The 24,095-nt window shown below is 42.7% G+C and overlaps 1 protein-coding gene and 2 non-coding genes across 7 annotated transcripts; 1 reads left to right on the top strand and 2 right to left on the bottom strand.

The window, feature by feature from the left end:
* Positions 1–45: 45 nt before the first annotated feature.
* Trnai-aau (transfer RNA isoleucine (anticodon AAU)) lies at positions 46–119 on the bottom strand. The gene has a single exon. It is a non-coding gene; the product is annotated as a tRNA-Ile (tRNA).
* A 318-nt stretch (positions 120–437) lies between these two features.
* On the bottom strand, positions 438–511 carry Trnai-aau (transfer RNA isoleucine (anticodon AAU)). Its single transcript has one exon. It is a non-coding gene; the product is annotated as a tRNA-Ile (tRNA).
* Positions 512–11,740: 11,229 nt separating this feature from the next.
* On the top strand, positions 11,741–22,279 carry Znf322 (zinc finger protein 322). Of its 5 annotated transcripts, XR_009058194.1 has the most exons (6): positions 11,772–11,983; positions 12,658–12,742; positions 14,593–14,652; positions 17,725–19,849; positions 20,929–20,993; positions 22,024–22,279. XR_009058194.1 is itself a non-coding variant. In XM_057787357.1 (5 exons), the coding sequence occupies exon 5, from the start codon at positions 17,900–17,902 to the stop codon at positions 19,097–19,099; it is 1,200 nt and encodes a 399-aa protein (XP_057643340.1). In that variant the 5' UTR covers positions 11,741–11,776; positions 11,892–11,983; positions 12,658–12,742; positions 14,593–14,652; positions 17,725–17,899; the 3' UTR covers positions 19,100–21,601. The 5 variants fall into 5 exon arrangements, 2 of the variants coding, with proteins under 2 accessions (XP_057643340.1, XP_057643341.1); XM_057787357.1 differs by lacking the exon at positions 22,024–22,279 and having other exon boundaries at positions 11,741–11,776; positions 11,892–11,983; positions 17,725–21,601; XR_009058192.1 differs by having other exon boundaries at positions 17,725–20,993.
* Positions 22,280–24,095: the final 1,816 nt, after the last annotated feature.

The raw sequence follows: 24,095 nt of genomic DNA, 5'->3' as shown, positions 1-24,095 counted from the left end.
TTTTTTGTGGTGTGTGTCTTTTAAAATAAAAATAAGTGCCACACGTGGCCCGTACGGGGATCGAACCCGCGACCTTGGCGTTATTAGCACCACGCTCTAACCAACTGAGCTAACCGGCCCCGCAAAGGCAATGTTTCTGTTATCTCTTCAGAAGTGTAAGGATACAAATGCCAATTGCCATTGGGGGGTCTTGGATTTTTATTTGTTTCAATGTTTAAGGTTTTCTGAAAAGAGGTATGAAACAAAAGAGTTCTAAACCTGAAAACAGAAGAGGGTAAGGGTCACATTCCGATGATTGCTGAGCCTAGACAAGCAAGTATACTTGCTCAGACCGCAAAGTCTTCCTCCAGCTGCAGATGTGAAGACTTGTACAGAGCAGTCGAAGCTGCGTTCTCACTAGCTTCCAGTAGATGGAAATCTAAAAAGCAACTTGTACTTGGCCCGTACGGGGATCGAACCCGCGACCTTGGCGTTATTAGCACCACGCTCTAACCAACTGAGCTAACCGGCCAACTGCTAGGACCCTATTTCTCGACCTCTACACGTAGCAAATGGTTGATTTATAGTTGAGATTATTTTAGGTGTATGTTGTTGTTTTGTTTCCTTATTTAAAGTTTTTCTTGAACCTGGAAAAAGTTACGAAACTCGCGTTGTTCCAAGTAGAAAATTTCTCTGAACAGAAAGAAAATTATAAACGAGTGCAAGTAATGTCACGTTGCAAAGTTTCCTGACCCAGAGATACTGGCCATGGACAACACAATTCACTACCCCGGTGGCCGCCCACACCGCGACCCGCCCTCTAGCCTTCACAGAGGTCGCCTCCTGTGCAGTTCTCCCTGTTGCCTCCAAGTGACAACAATCTCATAGCCTTCCCGATTTTACCGAATTTCTCCTTCAATTCGCCAAAAATATTTGGATAAGGCAGTGCGCGGCTGGCCTCCGCCGGCGAGCGTCTCTACTGGGCCCTTAAGGCATCGATCGCTCTAGTCTTGCAGACGCGGGCACTCGAGGCCGGGTGGGGTTTGTGCCCGGGGAACCTGCGCTGGTCGCGCCTGGCGGGTCTTAGTCTTTCTGGCCACTGTCGCGGTCCGCGGTGTCCTGCGGGACGAGTGAGTCCACGACCAGCGCCACCCCGCCCGTCACAGGGCGGAGTCCTCTCGGCACAGCCACGCTTTTCTTAAGTCTCAGCGATGCCAAACTCTGCTCAGCTCGAACTTGGATTTACCTTCGTCACTAGACCAGCAGCTGTTCCAGAAGTTTGGGGGACGCCTGCGCTTCCGGGCGGGTCATAGCTGTCTCAGCGGGCAACCGAAGAGACGAGAGCAGGCTGTCGGGTTCTCTGCCTCCGAATTCCGGGATGCGCTCCCGTGTTCATTCCGTCTTCCTATAATGCAGTCTCGGAGGAGTGGAGAACCTGCGATTCTGAAATGAGTATTTTCAAGTCGTCCCAAAAAACACTGACTTTGGGCGCTTTTGGTCTGAGCGTCTGCGGAACCTCAGCGAAAAACGCAACAAGCCCAAGGCGACACCCACGGGACTGAATGGAGCCGGTGCTGCAGGACCTGAAGCCTTGTTTTCCTCTACCGGGATGCTGACCTGTGGTCTCCTCATCTTGACATCCGAAAGAGCCCCTGGTAGCCGCAACCAGGAGCTTTGGTGATACGGAAACTCTGTGACTTCGAAGTCGCCCCCGACCTCGGAGTGTTTCCAAGGAGGTCATCGCCATGCCTCAGCCTCCACCTACCCAGTCCTGTTGATTCTGTTCACGAGGGACCGACCCTTGGACCTCCTGTTCCCTAACGGGGGTCTTGCTGCGACAACAACCACAGGAGACCCGAACAAAGAAGGATTCGGAAAAAGCACTTCGCACGACGCACAGTTCCTACAACGTCACAATCTGCGGGAATGCCAGCCAGCTCCAGTCATGCACTTTCCTCCCTAGTCCTTGTGGTGGAGATGCTCCCAGGGAAGACTCCTCACACAGGGGCTTCAGCTAATGGGAAGTCTTCCTTAGCCAGCCGGTGACGGCACTGTGTGTTCTGATCCCAGTGCCAGACGGAGTCTTTCTCATGGTGAGCTTATAAGCAGAAAAACCATGCTCTGGGTTCACACACTTTGTTAACTGAACCTGCCTGCAAGGATGACCTCTCTTGTAGTCTATGGAGCTCAGAGCCATGGAGGACACAGGGATCTTTGAGGTACGCCTTTAAGCTGAGCCTCTCTCTCCTGGTGCTGGGAACTTACCTGGGGATGGGAGTCATCTTTGTGGATAGTAGAAGGCTGGGCTATCTAAAATGGGATTTGTATCTGAATGAAGAATCTGGGCTGTGAGAACACTGGTCCAGGTGGATCTGGGTGAGAACTGCAAAGCTTCTGCTGTCCTAAGGAGGACCTGACACACAGGGGACTTGTAGGAGCAGTCCAAGAGAGAGGTCCGACCCCGAGGAGCACTGTCTGCAAGGAGGTTGTCTCCTCGCATTGCACATCTAGCAGTTTCATCTGTAGCCTCAGAAGTTTTCAAATTTCTGAGAGGAAACAGAATGGCCAGCCATACTTCCACAATGACATCAGAATAATCTGCTACGAAAAAACTGCTGATGGCAAAAAAGGATAAAGGATAAAACACACCTGTGTCTCGTGGGGGGAAGGGCGGGGGCAAGGCAGCAACCAGGTGTGGCCCTCCTGAGCTAGTACCCACCCTGCTTTTACTTAGTTCCCATTCAAATAAATAAATAAATAAATAAATACATGTGTCTTGCTTAAGAATAGCTCCAACAAAACAGACAAAACAGGTATTCTGGCCCGGCAGTGGTGGCACACACCTTTAATCCCAGCACTCAGGAGGCAGAGGCAGGAGGATCTCTGTCAGTTCAAGGTCAGCCTGGTCTACAGGAGCTAGTTCCAGGATAGGCTCCAAAAACTACAGAGAAATCCTGTCTCGAAAAACAAAACAAAACAAAAAGGTATTCCATTAAATCTCTACCCTTTAAATAATTGCAATTCCTGTCTTCCAGATATCCCTGCCTTGAGGCCTATGTTAGATTTTCTTACACTACAATCACCCAGCCTGAAATTGTACACATACTTTAATACTTTTCGGGTAGTATTGTAATGTTTCCATTAATGTTAATTGACCTTCCTGGAATTTCTTGGTAAACACAGTTTTCAAATTCTAACAAGACATCAATCTAGGAAGGAAATGGGAAACATATAATTTCCTATTTTGCACAGTATAAAGTCCCTTCCCAAGATCCTCATGTCTGAATTCTTGGAACCAGTGAGGAGTTGCTTTGCATGGAAAGATGGCTCTGTAGCTGTGTTAAGGTCACAGAGTCCGGAAGAGAGTTTAATTTAGCTTAGGGTTCCAGAGGGCTAAGAGGCCAAAATGGTGGGAGGCTGGCAGGAAAGCCTCAGGCCCCGCTGCAAGAGCAGGAAGTCCAGAAATCACGGCTCAACCGCAAGCCCCAGGCAGGGAGAGGAGGAGGCGGGGTGAGTCCCTGAAGTCTCAGCTGAGCCCTGAACTCTTTCCAGCAAAGCAGCACCACTTCTGGGGACCAAGTCTTCAAAGTACCCAAGCCTAAGGTGGGCATCTGTCATCCTCATCACCACAGACAGACTGTCTGGGATTACCCAGGTTGTCCTGTGTCCTGCTTGCCAGCCTTCCGCCATTTTGGCCTCTTGGTCCTCTAGAACCCTAAGCTGTGATTTTCTGGTGTAACAAGACCTTGAGATTGCCTCTGAACATTCAAAAAAGGCAACACAACATGACTTAATACTGCAGATGTATCTATGTACTGTTCACTCTTACTCTACAACACAATTCAACTCCACAGTATTATGAGACCTGCAACTATATCAAGGAGCTCATGATCACCTGTAACTCCAGCTCCCAGGGATCTGATGCCCTCTTCTGCATTCTAGAGGCACTTGCACTCGTACATGCACATACCCCCACACAGACATAGACATACGTGTATCCACAATTAGAAATTAGAAGAAAATTAGAAAAAATGAAAAAAGAAAAATAAATTTACTTGACTTCTATGAACAGGAGAATTTAAGATGCATCAAGTTTTCGAGAGCCCCTTTTTTTCTTGGTGGCACAAGAGCCTACATATTATAAAGTTTGGGTCACTAACATTTGCTCAGTGATATCTAGCCTGCCACAGAGTATCCTCCACAGCTGTCACAGGAAAAAGCCAGAGCTGATTTTTATAAAGATGGCCTAGATATTACCAAATGTCCTTCTGTCAAAGAAATCTAAGCTGCATTCAGTAGAGGAGGATAGGAAGGCTGGGCATGAGCTAGATTGACCTGATCTAGTGTCCTGCGTCCTCCTTGGGAGAAGTATGCTCTTGTGAGGAGGACTAAAGCTGATAACGGAGTAGGATAAGATTACTCAGGAGAGTCTCTCTGCTATTCCTCTCCTCCAGACATTAGTTGACTCCCCCCAGTTGATCACCCTCCCCACAGATATTTATTTTGAATTATTTTAATTTTCTCCCTCTCCTACTTTTCAGTTTAAAAGATTTTAAAATTATCTGTATGTCTGTAAATGTGAGTGTGGTACCCTCAGAGATTGTTGGATTCCCTGGAGCTGGAATTATAGATGTTTTTAAGACATTCAACATGAGTGCTGGGAACTGAACTCAGGTCCTCTGCAAAAGCAGTAAATATTCTTAACTGCTGAGCCATTTGTTCAGCTTCACTTGAACATCTGTGGAAAAAGACTTGAAAGGAGGCTGTTGCAAGGAGAGCCCGCTTGTTCATCCCGGCTGCCCAGCTAGCTTAGCCCCAAAATATTTACACAGAAACTGTATTAATTAAATCACTGTTTGGTCCATTAGCTCTAGTTCCTTATTGGCTAACTCTCACATCCTAATTTAACCCATTTCTATTAATCTATGCATCGTCGCATGGCAGTAGTTTACTGGGAAAGATTCGGCATGTCTGTCTCTCATGGCTCCATGGTGTCTCTCCCCCTACTCTGCCTTTCTTCCTCCCAGAATTCAGTTCCGTCTTCCCCACCTCCCTAAGTTCTGCCCTATCAACTATGCCAAGGCAGTTTCTTTATTAACCAATGAAAGCAACACAAGGCAGAAGGACCTCCTACACCAGGAGGCCAACTTCTTTTGGAGGGTTTGAGTAAAGGGTGACCATCTAGAGGTGGGCATAATATCACAATAAGGACTCACTCAACTGCAGCTCAGAGACAGTGTTTCCTTGAGGACTTTGACCAAGACCATATCTTCAAGACAAAATAGGGTATGCCCCACCTCTTTCTTGTCAAGAACTCTGAGCCTAAGCTCTGAGATAATTTGTTGGATGAAGCTCAATCCTAATTAGTTTTATAAAATAAAACCTGGAGTCAGATATTAGGGTAAAAACTGAAAGATCAGAGAAGCAGAGCAGTCAGTCACCAGAAACTTCTTATGTTTACTAAATCTCAGACCAAATGGGGGCATACTGTCTCTGCAAAAATCCTCAGACTAAATGGGGGAGATCCTGTTTCCATCTGCCTTATGTTCCTGTCTCCACCTCCCTAGTGCTGGGATTAAAGGCATCAGCCTCTCATGTGCTAGAATCAAAGGCACGAGATCCAAAGTACTGGCATCAAAGGTGTGAGCTACCACTGCCAGGCTCTGTTTCTCTCTTAGACTGGTTCAATCTCACATAGCCCAGGGTGACCATCAACTCCTGATCATCCTGCTTCCTCCTCTCAAGTGCTGGAATTAAAGGTGTTTGCTACCACTGCCTGGCCTCTATGTTTAACTAGTGGTTAGCTCCACCCTCTGATCTCCAGGCAAGCTTTATTTTTTAGAATACAAACAAAATATCATTTAACATTTCCCCTTTTTTTCTAAACAAAATTGAAGATTTTAAAACAGAAAAACTATATACAATAAGTATAATAACTATATACAAATATATACAGGCAATAATTACATTAACAGTGCCTAATCCATTAGCATTTGACAAATTCAAAGAAAATATTATCTACCCTATCTTGGTGAGTTCAAAGTGGTGTATCCTAACTTGCATTACCATCCCAAAACTATCTTTTTATGTCTGTCAACCTTATATACTTTACACCTCTTTTGAGAATTTCTTTTCTGAATTTGTTTAAAAAAAAAAAGAAAACTATAAAGTCTTCAAATCCATCAAAGACTGCAGAAGGACATAATATTACCTGAGTAAACAAGAAGTGTAGAACAAGCAACTTCCAAAAATAAGAAATGACAAAAACAGCTGGCTGCCTAGACAGTCACCCAAGGTCCCTCTGAAACATTGGGGCATTCATCTTCGGCCTACAGGCCTAGAATATCTAATATACTTCCTGTGAAGCAGGAATTTTGAAGAACTGTCCCATCTTGTCTTAGCAAAGGTTGGCAGTCACTTTTTTTCTCTCCTGTTTGTCCAGTTTGTACAGCATACAGTCAGCAGTCGAGTCAAGGGCAGTTTCTTGTCTAGTGGCTAACTTTTGCCACAAAGAAACTAAACTCCCTATGGAGTTTCATCAATGTCCATCATCTTCTCTGAGGTAGATTGGTGCTGCCAGGAGCAGACATGCCTCATTGTCAGAGGGAGGGAAGAAAAAAAGGAAACTTATGTTATGAAAACATCTAAGATGTCATATTCTGTAGATCTCTGAAGTGTTTGAGGACCACTTTCTATCCAAAATGTATCTCTTTTTGACCTTGAAAACATATCTAAGTTTGATTTAATAGATGACTAACTCCTAACCTGCATTTTTTATTATCCTAAATATTTGCTAATAATTTTACAACTAATAGTTGCTTTTTAAAAGTAGATTCAATAATCTATCTTTTTATTTTATTTCTATATCCTCCCTTTTTCTTTATAGAACAAGATCCCTGAATCCAATCCTCCTTGTTCATCTTTTTTCATGACCATTATCAATAACAATTTGTAAACACCCCCCCCTAAATGATGACAAATATTCATAATCTACTGAAAGACCAAAAGCCACACACCCCATCTCTTGGGAGTATAAACATCATTTTCTTAAATTTTTTTTCCCTGTTATCTGGGGATGATGGCATCTTTAGGGAACCCAGAAAAAACTTGAGAAAAGTATGAAGTCCTGGGAGAGCTAGCTATATCATTTATTGTCCAGTCTTTGCATAACGGGAAAGTCCAGAACTTGTCCCAAGTCTTAGCTAGTGTAATCTGTGAGGCTGATCCTCACGGTCAGTCACTGTGAAATTGTGGTATATTTGGTGAAGAGATTTTAAAGATTTTCAGTATAGGGACTGATGTAGCCACAGATGACCATCAACAGTGACCCACCATCCAGGATGGTACAGACTGCAACTCTGTCCCTGGGCCTCCTCTATCTTGAGAAGAGTACAGTACAGCTTTTCAGGAGGAGGAGAAAGTCTTCCTATAAAAAAGGAAACTTCCTTCTATCTTAAGTGGTACAGCTTCGGCAGTAGCATTGACTAGGTGATTGCCCAAGATCTTCAGTCCCCTTCTTTTTGGTACTCTTGGCAGTGCATGACTGCAACCCTCTAGGGAAGCAAGACCTCATATAATAACTCCATGATGTTCTTAGAGAAGAAGAGATAGATGTCCAATTGTAGTCAGTCATCCTGTCTCCTTCCAGAAGGCAGCATGGTCATGCAGTATCAAGCATGTATATTTAAAATTTGTATAAAAACGTATCTGTTTTCCTTTAATATGGTCAAAACCCTTGTTAGGATGATAAGCTTTTCCAATGAGGCAGTGGTGTTAACTTGGAGAGGGTTAGGCTCCAGAGTCTCAGATCTAGTTGTCACTACATACCCTACTCTAAGTTCTGTTGCTGGATGTTCGATTGCACAGTAAAACCTGAGTTTGCGTTTGCATTAATTAAATAGAATCAACCTTGAGTCAAGAGGCAGAGCCTGGAACTAGTTGATGGAAAGTAATCATAGAGAGTCAGAGGGAGTTTGGAAGATGGATAGGGAGATGCACAGGAAGTTGTAGGGAAGGACTTTTGAGTGTGGGTTTTTTTTTTTTTTTTTTTTTTTTGGTTTGGCAGAGAGAAAGGGTGTCCTCTTTCTGAGATGTCAGTGAAGGGGGAAGTGTTAGAAGCACGAGTCCGAACAGGTCTGAACAATAAAAGCCCAAAGTCAGATATAGGGGAAAATACTGAGATCAGAGAGTCGAAGGAATTAAACCACTGCCACCTTACCTCTCAATGGCCCAGGCAAAAGGGGACTGAGTTCCTGTTTCCTCCTGCCTTATCCACAACCAGTTTGGTTTGGTTTGGTTTTAAGACCGTGTCTATGTAGCCCTGCTTTCCTGAAGGTTTCTATGTAGACCAGAATGTTCTCAAACTCAGAGAGATTTGAAGAGGTTTTGGAGTCAACATAGAAGACACCCAGATAACAAATTTTCAGAACAAAAGAGATTTATTTACCCTAGAAGGGACAATTGGGGATGGGGCAGGGGTCTGCCTCTGAATCAGGCAAAGACAGCAGTGGTATCTCTGCAGGAGTTATTTTTAAGAAGAAAAAGGGGAAGTGTGTGTTAGAATGAGTTGTCCTACGTGGACATGTTAGTCAGTACAGCCAAATAATGGATTTCGGTTGCTGGACCTTGATGTTTTGATAGTTGGGCCCTGGTGTTTTAGTCAGGCATAGGGAAGTGGCCAAATAAGGGACTAGCTTTGGGAATGTGAAATTACCTAAATAAGGGAATCTTGTGAGGGAGAGGGAAGTGGAGGTGGCAAGACCTGCCACTTTCATGTTTGCAAGGCTTGGGCCTGTTAGAGAGCTCTTTAAGATTAGTCTGCCTCTGCCTCCCAAGTGCTGGAATTAAATGTGTGAACCATTACACCTGGTTTCAATTATTTTAAAGGCACGAACCAACTTTTATAATTTTCTACTCATAGTATTGGACTACAGTATAAAATAGGATATTTATTAATTTTAAAGTTAAATGGAATCTGCAGATAAGTTGTTCACCAAATTAATTTGATACTTTTACATCATTTTTCTGTATCAGTGGAAAACCCAAGATATCTCAACTACTTACAAGATAAAAAGAAATAGGAATGATAAAATGCCTGGAACACAGTGTATATATCTTATAAACATAATCCATAATATATAACACCCAGAAGTCTATCTCATCTGATCTCTTTGTAATATCTGACCCTCTGCTAGTAAAACTTAATGTTATTATTAAATTTTTGTTATCTTTGTCTCTGCATTTAAAACTAAAATCAAAAAGAAAGAAGGCTTTAAAATATTTGAACTTCAGGGATAACTGAGCTACCCCAGCATGCTTAAAATTTCAGGAATTGTTTCATGTTAGAATAATCACTAGTCCCTTTGTGTGCATATACGTGGGCGGGGGCGGCACAAGTGTGCCACACACAAATGTGGAGGTCAGTAGAAGACATGGGGAAGTCAGTTTTTCTACCTCCTGATCACTGAGAATCAAACTTGGGCTGTCAGGCTAGGCAGCAGGCACTTTCACCCACAGGCACCTTGTTGGCCTGATGTCTCATTTCTTAGAGGATGAAGTCAGCCCCTTTGAAATAACTGTGACTCATTTCCATCCCATCGAATCTTTAGCCAACTTCTAATCTTCTACCTCATGCCTAACTGCCCATTCTTCTCCGACCTCTCCCCCAAATCTTAGCCAAGGGCCCCATCTCTATGCTTGCACACCATCCTTTACAACGTCTCTAAACTCTTGACGTCTGCAGTTTCCATCCTAGACTGTGAGCATGAGACTAGCAAGCTCAGGACTGAGCTGGCTTGCGTATTTGTATTCTACTGTAATGTCAGGTGAGAGATGCTCAGACTGGAGGCACTGAATCCTCTGCTTGGGCCAATATGTCTAGAGCAATTGACAAAGGATGCTCAGCACTTACCTCTCCTTCTTAATGCTCAGTCCAGCCATTTCCCACGATACTCTGAAGTAGCCCTAAATATGGTGGTTCCAGTAATTGACTCTGGTATCATTAGCTCAAACCATTTTCCCATTACTAAATGTGTAATCTTGGCAAATTAATCCCTCTGTTTGCAGTAGCTGTTAGAGTCTATGCATGGACCTTCATAGCGCTAACAAGCTAGGCTCAGCCACCTAGCTTCGGTGTGTCAAAAAGACAAGCAAGGAAAAGCAAGGAAATACTTACTCAGTGAGGTTACATTGGTAAAAGGAAGGAGTAAAGACGTTCAAATCTTGAGTGGGGGTGGTGAGCTAACATGAGGTTCAGGAATTTTTTTGAGTGTGATTTTTTTTTTGGCATGAGATTAGCATAAGTAAGCAGTCCTGGTCAAGGTGCAGTCCCGCTTATCATCATAGTCAGAACTCTATGAATCTTGCTCAGGCTTCCCATTGGCTGGCAACAGGGTCTCAGGCCTTTCCTTTCCCCAGCATAAGACTCCTGCCAAAATTCCAGTTGCTTGGAGTCCATTGTCTGAATACCTCATAGCTGAAGGGAGTGACACAAATCTCTTCTTAGAATACCTTTCCTCCTACTATAGTCATACACAGCCCACTCCACAAAGTGATTAGAATTGTGTTTGGAACATATCATACTCAAAAAAGGTAATAAAAGTTATTGAAATATTAGAACGAGGGCCCCTGTTCTTGCCTTGCTTTGCTTCGCAGTCAGCAGCTACACAGCAGCTCACAAACCATGCATGATTTCAATTCTAGGGAATTGATGCCCTCCGAGAGCACCAGGCACGCAGGTGGTGCACATACATGTACATGCATGTATGTATGTGTGTATATATATGCTAGCAAAACACTCGTACACATAAACAAGTCTAAGAGAAACATTTAAATGTTAGAATAACTGTGATAGGACACTTTTGCCTTAGAAATTTTCGTTTAAAACAAACAAGCTGCATTCCGAAAATAGGAATTAATGAATCCAGAACACATAACTGCCATCCTCGGTCCCTAATTCTAGAATTTCAGCCAATCCAAATCCTTTGCCAGACCACAGAGAATTCTAGTACTCATCTTCCTCTGTGAGGGATTTTATATATATATACATATATGTAGGACTGTGGAGATATGTATGCTATATTATATACTTATTATTGTGTGTGCGTGGCAAATGACAACTTTCGGGGAGTCAGCCTGTTTCACATAGGTTCCAAGGATGGAATTCAGGTGTATAAGTTTGAGCAGTAAACACTTGCCGCTCCTCACTTCCACAGTGAGCCATCTCGCCGGCCTACATACTTTTTTCCCTTCAGGTTAAGAGGATATTTAACGCTCATTTTCGTTTTTTATATCTCAGTTCTCTAGCTTAGAATCTCAGTCAGAACGAACCGAAATCCTTTCAATGGTACTATTTTCTCGCGCTTTCTCCACGTAGCAAGGCCAGGCCGCCGCTCCCTTTTCAAAGGCTCTCATCCTTCTCTGTCTATGGCTTGCATGAGCGACAGCTCCGCTGCGCCTTGGAAGTCTCTACTCCGGATCTCCGGTGTTTAAGTCTGGGTCCGCAGCATCTATCCTTGCGACGTTACTTCCGGCTCCTGCTATGAAGACCTGCGGGGAAAATAAAACAACGTGGGGCGTGGTTGCAGCTCCGCGAGGACCACAGCCAGGCCACCTCCCAAGTCTTGCATTCCAGGGGAGAAAAACTGGAAATGCCGCCCCCCAGAGCACCAGGGCGCAGGCGCGCTCAGGCTCCGCTCATTTCCGGAGGCTCGGCGCCTATTGGCTCAGAACCGCGGTGACGCCCTATGAGGGATGGTTACGTGCCGGGAGGCGGGACTACGCCGCCGCGTCCCAGCTGGTGAGCCCTCTCGGGGTTGGCCTCGTAGCGCGGCTGGCCCGGTTAGCCTGGTTGGTACCTCGCGAATGGCTTGCTGACCTCTCGGCCTCTCGGCCTCATGCTCTCTCCCTGACAGACGCTGCGACCGAACCCGCTGCCGCAGCGTGCGCGACCCGGAAGCCCCGGCTTCAGGCTCCAGTCGCCGGAAGTGCCGCCCAGGGCGGCCGGGTAAGCTGGCGGCCGGGCAGCGCGGCCTTTGGCTATTTGGGGGTCGGGGGCCGGGCGCCACGCCTCTGATTGTCAGGAGCACAGTCAACGAAAAGTTGGCAGGAGAGCCCGTAGGACTGTCATGGCGGTAGCAATGAAGCCGGGCTTGGAGGCAGTCTGTAGCCTTCCGGAATGTCGAGAGAGCCAGGGGCATTGGGAGGACACCCCCCCAGTCTTAAGGGCGGAGATTAGTTAAACTGCCATGGAATCTGTTTGCAGAATCAGCTTGGTCAGAGCATTACATAGTCATTTATTTTTAGGGGCCTTGGTTCTATGTAATCTTGCATTCATGTATCGTATTCCTGGAGTTTTAGTGTGCGAAGAATGAATCCTTGATTTCAGAAGTTGAAATAATACTGTACCTATCAGTCACCTCGGCGTTTGTGCTTTGGAGGCAGGAGGATAGGGAAATCAAGGCCGGCCTCAGCTGCCTAGCGAGTGTGAGGCCGGCCTGAGCTACATGAGACCCTGTCTTAATAGCAAAAATTAAATGATAACAAGCAAAAAGCAGTAGCAGGAGGAAAACAAGGCCTAGGGTTTTGTTGTGAAGTGTGCATGGGATGATATTTAAATGACTTGCTGTAAAAACTTGTAAGCTTTGCAACCCTGTTCAACTTTGTTGCTTTTTCCTCTAGGAGAGGGAAGAATTGAAAATTATGAGTAGTACTGGCCTAGAAACCTGGTGGAGCCAGAGGAAAAAGTCGTTGAGTTCTTGTTATGGTAGGTGGTATATATCTGTTTTTATATAAGTGAATTTTGAAGTAGGGATAAGATAAAAAAAGAAGTAAAACATACTTGAGGAAAAGAAAGGGCTTTGTTGCTAACATAGTGGTGATAAGACCAGACCCTGTCATACTGGTTAAAGCACACTTTACTTTTCCAGCGAGCATTGCGTGTTCACAGTAGGTGTGCAGCAGTTGTCCCTCTTCTGACTTTCCATACGAAGAAGGCACTGGCCCAGTGCTCAGGCAGGCTGGAGGAGAGCGATGGATATTGAAACCCTGGCTCTGTTACTTACCTACCTGTTAAGTCTTGCGTAATTAGCTAACTACCAATAGAAATAAGTGTCCTGTCTGTAAGATGCAGACATTGGTGTTGATAGTTGGTTTTACAGTGGAGGATTACATGTCCATAACCCATGTAAACAAGGAAAAGAAGTGAGGCAATCCGTGGTCTAGGCGTATACAGCAAGTGTGGGTTTTCAGATAATAGTTTAAATACTTACTGTGTGATTGTCCCATGTGTCCTTTAACCGAAAAAACTCTTGAACTCCGAAGTTCTGTTGCTCAGCTTGTATATTTGAACTTTTGTTTGCTCTTTGCTTATGAAATGCAGTCTGATGTTGCTCATGAAAAGAGAAAAGTTGCTCCTTCCTAGGAGGGCGTAAGAAAAGCATTTTAGAGACAGACAGAAACCTGGAGTTAAGATTCGGAGGATGTGTTTGTGTTTGCCAGATGGACAACTTAGCTAGTATTATTGTTGGAGACCCAAGGGTAGTGATAGTCCTTTTTTTATTCTGATACTTGCTTACTTATGGGGGTTTGGTTTGGTTTGGTTTGGTTTAGCAGATGTATTCTACATGGAACAGATAAGAAATTGCAGTAACCAAAAGACAATGTCTTAACTTGAGTAGATGTTATGATGTAGTAGCAGAAACAAACAAGGGGACGTACATAAAGGCATATGGTAAAGCTGGGTAGTGATGCTGAGCATTAGAATGGTGTGAAGTCTTTCAGAGCAGGTAATCAAGGTGTGCTACTTTTTGAGGTGGTGAGTTTCAGTCTCACGTGACTCAAACAGTAGAGAACGATGCATGAAGGAACAACAGTGTAGGCAGAAGAAACAGTGTTAACTTTCTGAGGTCCTGTGAGGATGAAGATGGCAGAAATTCCATATTATGGAGGGCAGTAAAAACCTTGGATTTTATTCTAGATAAATGGTAAGAAACAGCATTTTAAACATGGGATGTGTCATAGTCTTTTGAAGTTCGGCAGCCAGATTATATTTTGTTTGCATAGGAAAATTGTTTTCTGGTTTTACATATTTTTGTTTGTTTTCTTTTGCTTTGCTTTGTTTTCCTTGTGCACCACACATTCTTGGCTATTGAGGGCAATTGTGATGCTTTGGATTGGTAGCTGAATGAGATAATCTGGTCCATTTAACAGCAAACTCAGTTAAAGAGTTGAGGCAGTAGGATTGCAAGGTACAAAGCTATCTTAGACAACCTAGGGAAAACCTTTCTCAAAATGTAAAAAGTATAAGGTGTATAGCTCAATGGTAGAGTGTAAAAGTGTTTTACAGGCCTTGGGTTCAATCCCCATTACCACAAAACAGTTAAAAAAAAAAAAAACAACCCAGCATATCACATTTCTCTTTGAGCATGTCTACATTTTGGCTCAACATGAATATTAATTTTAGGCTGGTTTGAAAACCCATATCTAAAAAAAAAAAAAAAAAAAAAAAAGAAAACCCATATCTAATACATCTCCTGATTCCTTTCAGGAACGAATGGTTCTAGAACCCAGAATCTCAGTGTTCATTAAAATTTGTTTTGTCCTTGTGTTTTACAGAAAACTGTATTTTAATTTTGATTTTTCTCAAGACCAGACAGTGAATGCAGTGAATTCTGGGTAAGCGACAGTTTGTTCAATCTTTAGACCTTTCTTTCACCAGAGTAGGGTTCATCTTTTGTGATGTGTTAGCCCCTTTAGTTTGTCAGCTAAGGGGGGAATTTAAAATTTTTTTCTTTAATTATTTTATTATGTGTATTGGTGGTTTGCTTGGAGCACACAGCTCCATTCTCCCCGTGCCCTCACAGTCTTCACTCTCTGGGTGTGCATCTTTGCTAACTCTGGCATCCTACTCTCTTGTTAGAACGTCGGTCCACTTGAGTCAGGGCCGTCCAAATGTCCTCATTCTAGCTTTAATCATTCTTAAAGATCATGTGGTCAAATGTATCACATTCTAAGAAGGTAGGGATTAGAAGTGATGCACAGTTTAGCCTATAACAACCAGCTAAGTTATAATACTCCACAGGAGAAGAAAGAGTGGTTTGAACCAGATTGGTAGCAGCAGAAATTGGTGAGAAGTGGTTGGATATGGATTTAGGAATTTTGAAATGGAGCCAACAAATTTTTGACACCTTGATTGTGAGGTACAAAACAAAAGAGATTGCAAGGTGACCCTTCAGGTTTTTGGATGAGTTGAGAGTTTATTGTCAGTGTAAGGCAGGTTTTGCTTACTTCCTTTGATTGGAAGGCCAGAGAAGATTCTAGACAGGTTCTAGGCACTCATTTCTGTAAATGCAGCCTCATAAAGTCGGAATAGTGTTTGGTGGTTTTAGGATTTGAGGGTTGATTGTGACAGGGACAAAGCATGCTCTCTGCTCAAGACATTAGTGGTTTCTCTGGTAACTGTTTCCCACAAGGCAAGTCAGTATTTGGTGCGGCTTCCTTCCGCCAGGCAGACCTTCAGCCCTTTGATACCCACCATGATGGGTCAACAAGGTGAACTCTGATTCACCATCTTGGTAAGAAATATCTGTTTATGTAACAAGGGTGAATATTTTATTGTCTAACAAGGATTCACTTAATGTGTATATTCACACACCCTAGGTAGGATACTATCAACTGCTGAGTGAAAATTAGAAACCTGGAGTTAGTAAATTGATGCAATAGGAAGTTGTGCATTATCTTATTATTTGAGATCCCTTTGGTGTGTTGTCTGAGTTCTGCTCCACTTTATCAGTGTGCTGAATTTGGTGAGCATTTACTAGCATGCCATTTTCAGTCAGTTTTGATATTGTTTTCATTTACAAACTTTTATGTAGGCTCCAGTCCATTCTTAGATACTTGACCTTTGTGACATTCTCCCTAGAAAAAAATAGATGTATAGTGAGCAGCAAATGATTCATAGGTTATACAGTCACCTATAGATGCCATAAGAAGGTCTGTTGTGAGTTTGAGAGCTTCGCATGTACCAGGCATTGTCCTAGGTGTTAAACAGCAGTGAACAAACTAAATAATAATGGAAATAAGTATGGGACATCTTGTCTGTTAGGGTTCACATTCAGTGGAGAAAAATAAAAAAGAAAGGATGGAAAGGGTGTTGTGTAAGTCGAGGTGGAGAATAAGGTGATTAGAAAAGGCCCCACTGGGAGTATGTAACAATTGAGCAAAGATTTAAGTGAAGGAAAGGAGAAGCTTTGAAGACATCTAGAGGAGGAAAAGTCCTTAAGCAAGGGAGAGACAGACAGACAGACAGACAGACAGACAGACAAAGGACATTAAGACCCTGAAATGGAAATAGTTCTAGCTTGCTTGAACTGTGGCAAAGACCAGGGTGACCAGAGTAGGGGAAGAACACAGAAATGACTTAAGCTGGGAACTAGGGATCAGGTTTCCTTGATGTTTGCAGGTTTCTAAAGGAATTTGGGTAGACGTTAAGGGTCAAATGTCTAATTGGAATATGCTCTAGAAACCCTAGAAGACAAGATTTGGAGGCAGGTAGTGGGTGATTTTTCTTTTGGTAAGCTCTAATATAAAGGAAACAGAACGGGAAAACTAGTTCTTTTTTTTTTTTTTTTTTTTTTTTTTTTTTTTTGGTTTTTCGAGACAGGGTTTCTCTGTAGCTTTGGAGCCTGTCCTGGAACTCCCTTTGTAGACCAGGCTGGCCTCGAACTCACAGAGATCCGCCTGCCTCTGCCTCCCGAGTGCTAGGATTAAAGACGTGCGCCACCAACGCCCGGCTGGGAAGACTAGTTCTTAAAGAGGAGAAAGGATAGCCTGTTTACTAATGAGAATGACCCAGTAGAAAGAAAGAAATGGATAATGCAGGAGAGTGGCTGTAGAGCTGCAGTCAGGATGCAGATGTGAAGAAAGCAGATGGGAGTCCCACAAAGATGAAAGTTTGTGGGTTGAGTAGCAGCAGCTTGTCCTCCTTGGTGAAGATGGAAACAAGCCCTGCTGTAGCACACCCACAGGCTTGCTAGGTAGTAGCAGGAACAGCAAAGGGTGTGGTTAGCACTGGTGTGTGTGCTTTATTCTTGTTCTGCTTGTTTACTTTCACTTTCGTAATACAATAAGATGAAAAGTCATATTTATATTACTAAATAAAAGATGGTGGTGCTGCGTGAAAAAGACTACACACGACAGCAAATATGAAGGACCAAATAAGTTGGCTATGAAACATGAATGAGTATCGTGTAGATATGCATCCTATCTCCAGGGCAACTCGTTATGTATATGCAGGTCTTTAAAAATCTCAGATCCAGAACATTTTGTTCTGGATAAGGAATCATGCAGAATATACAGTTTACTCCTCCTCCCCTCCTTTTCCTCTTTTCTCTCTTCCATCTCCCTCCCTCCCTCCTTCCCTCCCTCCCTCCCTCCCTCCCGCCTTCCCTCCTTCCCTCCTTTTCTCCTTTCCTTTCCTTTCCTTTGCATTTATTCACTGTGAAGGAAGTGTGTGTTGCTACATGGCACCAGAGTGGATGTTGGAAGACAGTGAGTTCTCAACTTCTACCATGTAGATTGGTTATGGGAGTAGAACTCAGGTCATCGGGTTTGGCAGTAAGCACCTTTATCCACCGAGTCATTCCTCCCACCCCAATAAAAAGTTTCTATCAGTCTTTACTGCAGTGATTTGGCTTTTAGACTTCTTAGTGATAGAAATATAAATAATATTTCTACTTTGTCTCATAGGTTTGGAGGTTCCAAGTAAGAAATTAATATATATGATGCTGGAAATTTGTAAACACAAACTGCTAATGAATGAAAGGCTTGAACCAGATATGTTTTTGAAGTTACCAGTAAAATGACTATGAAAACAGGGATCAAGAAGACCAATGGAAAACCACTTAGGAGAGAACCATAGACAATGTACACTTCAGATGAGAGATGTAACCAGAGAACTCAAAAAAGAAAAATGTACCATGTATGCCCTCAGAAGGGGAAAAAGATTTATATTCATGTTCATGAGATTTCTCAAATAGATAATCAAATTTGTCAGTGCCTTGAACGTGAACAAAATTTTTGTGAAAACTTAGCACGTATGTGTGAGAAAACATATACTGGGGAGAAATCTTATAGATGTGATATGTGTGAGAAAACCTTCATCCAAAATTCAGATCTTATTTCGCACCAGAGGATTCATAATTATGAGAAACCGTATAAGTGTAGCAAATGTGAGAAGAGCTTTTGGCACCACTTAGCCCTTTCAGGACACCAGAGAACACATGCAGGTAAAAAGTTTTATACCTGTGACATCTGTGGCAAGAATTTTGGTCAGAGCTCTGATCTGCTTGTCCACCAGCGAAGCCATACAGGTGAAAAACCTTATCTGTGTAATGAGTGTGATAAATGCTTCAGTCGAAGTACAAATCTCATAAGGCACCGAAGAACTCACACAGGTGAGAAGCCATTTAAGTGTCTGGAATGTGAAAAAGCTTTTAGTGGGAAATCGGATCTTATTAGCCACCAAAGGACTCATACCGGTGAAAGACCCTACAAATGCAGTAAATGTGAGAAAAGTTATCGACACCGTTCAGCCTTCATTGTACATAAAAGAGTTCATACCGGGGAGAAGCCGTACAAGTGTGGTGCCTGTGAGAAGTGCTTTGGCCAGAAGTCAGACCTTATTGTACATCAGAGAGTCCATACCGGTGAGAAACCATATAAATGCTTGGAGTGTATGAGAAGTTTTACCCGGAGTGCCAACCTGATTAGGCACCAGGCAACTCACACTCATACTTTCAAATGCCTTGAATATGAGAAAAGCTTCAGCTGTAGCTCAGACCTTATTGTACATCAGAGAATTCACATGGAAGAGAAACCACATCAGTGGTCTGTGTGTGAGAGCGGTTTCTTCCTAGGTATGGACTTTGTTGCCCAGCAGAAAATGAGGACTCAAACAGAGGAGCTGCATTATAAATACAGCGTATGTGATAAAAGCTTTCATCATAGCCCGGCCCTTCTTCAGCATCAAACAGTGCGCATTGGTGAGGAATACATCTGTAATGTGAGTGAAAAAGGACTTGATCTCAGCTCTCGTGCGTCAGAAACCTCACGGATGTCTTGACAAGCAGTCACATTACCTTAAAAGGGGGATTTACACATCAGAACTCATTAAGAGAAAGACTCCTAGGTGAATTTCGGATTTACCTCAGACCTCAGACTTCCTTGGGGACCAGAGAGAGAATCTATAGTCTTCGGAACGCTAAGAAAAGCTTTATGCAGAGATTGGCCCTATTAGGACACCATTATTAGCCACATTTGTGAGGAACTCCACAAATACTTTGGGTTTTGAGAAACCTTCCACACAAGAAGGTTCATACAGATAGGAAGCCTTACATGTGCAGTATGGGAAATCTCCAGCAGTGTTAAACCATCACCGTTACAAGAGAATTCACGCCAGAGAACAGCCATTTAAATGCTCTGTCAGCAGTAGTTTGGATAATATGTACGCCTTACTGGATATCAGAAAATTCCCCCTGGGGAGAAACCCCAGAAATTGCAAGAAAAAGCTTCTGACAGAATTCTGACTCTCTTACCCATCAGAGAAGCCATACTGGTATAAATGGATATTTGTCTTGAGTGTGACAGAAACATTTGTTGGAGAGTCTTACTTGGGTTTGTATCCACCTAAACAAAAATCAGAAGAAAGATACGTGTCTGAATGAGAAAAGCTTGTTAATTTTCAGCTCTTGGGGGTGTATCAGGGAACTCACATCAGTGAAAAAGCATAAATGCTTTGTGTCTAAGAAGCTAGAAGCTCTCATCAGAACCGGTTCTACAGAGGAGTTGGCTCCAGCGAGTGATCTAATTGTGGGTGAGAATCTGTATATATGCTATGTATGAGAGAGCTCTTCTCATAGTTATAAGGAGCTAAATAGAGTTGTCTGGAAGGGAATAGTGTCTTAGTGACCCAGAAGCTTGTTTGGAGGAACTGGGACAGGTCAGCATGTAGCTGAAGGGTAACTCAGGTAAAGACACTTTTCTTTTGTCTGAACCACTTAATGATTGCTTTAGTTTCACTCTTAAATAAAACTCATAAATTCAGTAAAGAAAAGGATTGTAATCTTGTGTATAAGGTAGGGCATGGGTTATTGTTGGAAGAAAGACGTGCTTTTGATTTTTGCTTCCTTTTTTTTTTTTAAAGTCTTATCTAGGGGCTGGAGAGATGGCTCAGTGGTTAAGAGCATTGCCTGCTCTTCCAAAGGTCCTGAGTTCAATTCCCAGCAACCACATGGTGGCTCACAACCATCTGTAATAAGGTCTGGTGCCCTCTTCTGGCCTTCGGCACACACACAGATAGACCATTGTATACATAATAAATAATAAATAAATATTTAAAAAAAAAAAAGTCTTATCTAGGATGGGAATGGTGTGTTGCTAGAAGGCTATGAAAAGAACTAAGAAGCTAGGGAATACTTAGTTTGGGTTAAAATTCTCACTTGCTTCCCCTTTGCATAATCAACCTCAGCAAAAAGCAGCGTACTCAGCTCTTAGTGTTGAGATCTGCCCACAAAATGGTCCAAAATTGTCCCTAAAGTATTTTTTTGAGTTATCACTGGCTCTTGAAATTTCAGATGTAGAGATTCATTTCTTTTCAAGCCCAAACAACCAATTCCTGGATACTGGTTATGATCATGTTATAGTATCCACCTTTTTGTTACTTGCTACATCTCTTTCAGTGATAGATACTGTATCAACTGGCTCAGAGCAGAAGAAATAGGGGAAAGTTGTAAACCAGAGAAAGCAGAGGAGAGACAATGAAGCATTCTTAATAGAGCGGCAGGACACTGATTTTGAGGGTCCTGACTCCAAAGCTCATGTTCTTCATTCTTTTATCCTGATGCTTGCAGCAAATTAAGCTTCTTAATGACACATTTTTTTCATTTATTCCAGTTCTGTCAAGGAAAGAAAAATACAGTTTAATCCCAGGGAAAGGATTGCAGTCAACACAATATAAGGTATATTCTTGGTTTGAAATGCAGGATTATAAATGTTAGAAAAGTGGTTGGCAGATTCACCTGAGGTTTAAGGATAACATTTGTTCCCAGTACAGTAGGGTAGTTGATTGTCTTTATCATTCTTTGGATAGCTCATGACCCAAGCATCTTATGTTCACTCTCATTGTTTTTCTTTCTTTGGCTTAAAAGACCTTTAATTCGACTATTTCAAGTTCCTGTAGTATTTGGGACTCTATAGAGTATTATTTTCTTGCTAATTATAGTCCTCTAGTTTTGTTGTAATTTGTTTAGTGAACCCTGGATTCCATGGGGTATTAGTGTTTCAATTCATGCAAGTGATCTGGTAATACCTTACATGTGACTGTAAGCTCTTAACCTGATAGTTGTTTGATAATCATAATCTTAAGGTCAGTGAATTTAGCTCAGTAAAGAATCTGGTTCCAGTGTTTTTCCCTTTAAGAAACAGGTTGTGTCAGTTTTAATCAGACATGTTCTAGTAATTTTTACAAATAATTTTAGTACTATGAAAATTTATCCATTGTGATAAACACACACTAGATATGTATTTTTCTTCTTGAGGAATATTCTTACTAGCAAAAGTTTGATAATTGTGGTGGTTTTTTTTTTTTTTTTTTTTTTTTTTTTTTTTTTTTTTTTTTTTTTTGGTTTTTCGAGACAGGGTTTCTCTGTGGTTTTTTTGGAGCCTGTCCTGGAACTAGCTACCAGGCTGGTCTCGAACTCACAGAGATCCACCTGCCTCTGCCTCCCAAGTGCTGGGATTAAAGGCGTGTGCCACCACCGCTCGGCTAAAGTTTGAGAATTGTGATACTTAAAATAATATTGGATATATGACAATGGCAGTAAAAAAAATTAGTCATTGTGACTGCTTATTAATCAGTAAAGAGACCATGGAGAAAGAGACAAAGCTTAAAACATTAGTAGGTTGGTGACTTACCCTTCCTTCAGCCTGTCTCACTGATAATTGTCTGTAGTCTCCACGTAAACTAACAGTGGACCATTCCTCAAACAGAACTTTGAGGATGTAAAGCAGGCCTGAGGCCTGTTAACTATGGTGAGAAGGTGTTGGTATTACATAGCGTAACCTGAGGTTGGAGAGGACCACTTGGGAGCCTGTAACCAAAGCTGGGATGGATGGAGGTTCCCTTGAAGCAGTGCCAACCCAAATCTACCTCAGGTAAGTAGTTAGAGTAACTTTTTCAAGATTTCAGACCAAATGAAAATAAAGTATATTCTGTCTGTGTACTCCTCCATGCTTTATTGTTTTGTTTACCTTTAATTCTTAAATAAACATTTGTTCAGAAAAACTCTATTTTTGTCTCTACGATACTATGAGAAATTAACTAGTCCCCTGCATTTACATTGGGGTATTGTACTTAATGATGAATGTGTAGGTGGTAGCCATAACCATTGTAGAAGGACAGAAGGCAACCACATTCTTTGCCAAAATATCACAATAAAGATCTTTAGCCCAGTTACTAATATTCCTCCTCTCTGAGACCTCTTGAGCTTAGTTTCCACACTCTGCATACCTCTCAGCACTTTTCCAGTTTCCTGCTATGATGGCCCATTAAGCTCTGGTTACAGAATGGAACTGCTTTTCTAGTTCAAAATCCCAAAGTCTGCCACCTTACTTGAGGAAAACCACATGTCAGGTCTGTCACAGCAATAGCCCGCTCTCTGGTTCTGTTCTAGTTACCTCTCTATTGCTGTGACAGCATACCATGACCAAGGCAACTTACAAAAGAAAGTTTAATTCGGTTTGCAGTTTCAGAGGCGTGACTCTATGATAGCTCACATCTTAATCCACAACCACAGGTCAGAGCTAACTGGGAATCACAAGAGTCTTTTGAAACCTCAAAGCCCCCTCCCAGTCACACATACCTCTCCCAGCAAGTTCACATTTCGTAAACCTTCCTAAAAAGTTGTGCCAACTGGGGACTAAGTATTCAAACCACCACAGCTAAGATAACCTGAATGTGGGTCCCCAGTACCTGTGTAAAAATCAGACACAGTAGCTGGGCAGTGGTGGCGCACGCCTTTAATCCCAACACTCGGGAGGCAGAGGCAGGCGGATCTCTGGGAGTTCGAGGCCAGTCTGGTCTACAAGAGCTAGTTCCAGGACAGGAACCAAAAAAGCTACGGAGAAACCCTGTCTCGAAAAAAAAAAAAAATCAGACACAGTGGTGCTTGTAATCCTAGCAGTGAGAAGGCAGAGATAGAGGATCCCTGGAGCTCCCTGGCCAGCCAGTCTAGCTATGTTAGGTAAGCTCCAGGTTCAGTGGGAGACCTTGTCTCAAAATGTAGACAGAGATTGAGAACATTCAACATTTATTTCTGGTGTACTAAATTGAAATGGGAATCAGGTGGGCAGAGCAGCTTACTCTTGGCACTCAGAAGGTAGAAATAGGTAGGATGAGGAGTTTCAGCCTGGACTACATGAATCCCTCAAAAGCCAAGGTGGAAGGACTGTTGGTAGTGACTGGTAACATCAAATTGACAATAAGAACCTGAAGAGGAAGCGACGACTTGGAGAGACTTTTGAACTTTGTACTCCTTCACACCTGTTCTGAAGTTCTGGGCAAGCTTATTCTCAGGACTCAGTCTTAAGATTGACAAATTGCATAATTATTTGAAAATGAGAAGAACTCTGGAAGTTTTCATGTAGAACTCTTTTAAGTGGACTCTTCTTGAACCCCACATCTCTTCCAAATGAAGGCCTTAAGTCTCCCAAGTGAAGGGAATGGGAACTACTTTACAGCATGGCAGTTGGCTCAAAGATAGGAGTGCCTTAGGAGTCACCTATCACAGCCTAATCTACAGCTTTTGTTTTCAGGAAAGCAGTGCTAAGGGAATTGCATAAAACAACTGCTTTCTCATGATCTGTGTTAGATGCCCCAACCCACATTCAGCCCTGTCTACCTACTCATTTGTCTGCTTAGTTAACTGTTGCCAGGAAATAGGATCCAATAGTCACAGGCGTCCTGGCTACTTAAGAGCATACAACTAAGCTGTCTTCTCCCAAGGAAATCAGTGCCTTGACTTTATTTGAATATGCCAGACCCTCGCATCCTCCCATCCAAG

The sequence above is a fragment of the Chionomys nivalis genome, chromosome 13 (genome assembly GCF_950005125.1).
Source record: "Chionomys nivalis chromosome 13, mChiNiv1.1, whole genome shotgun sequence".
Classification (NCBI taxonomy): domain Eukaryota; kingdom Metazoa; phylum Chordata; class Mammalia; order Rodentia; family Cricetidae; genus Chionomys; species Chionomys nivalis.
The sequence above is the reverse complement of the archived record's forward strand: the minus strand, read 5'-3'. Positions and strand labels throughout refer to the sequence as shown.

What these genes read in the sequence shown, in the direction of transcription:
- Znf322 (XM_057787357.1), top strand. Translation starts at nt 17,900, where the DNA reads ATGTACACTTCAGATGAGAGATGTAACCAGAGAACTCAAAAAAGAAAA.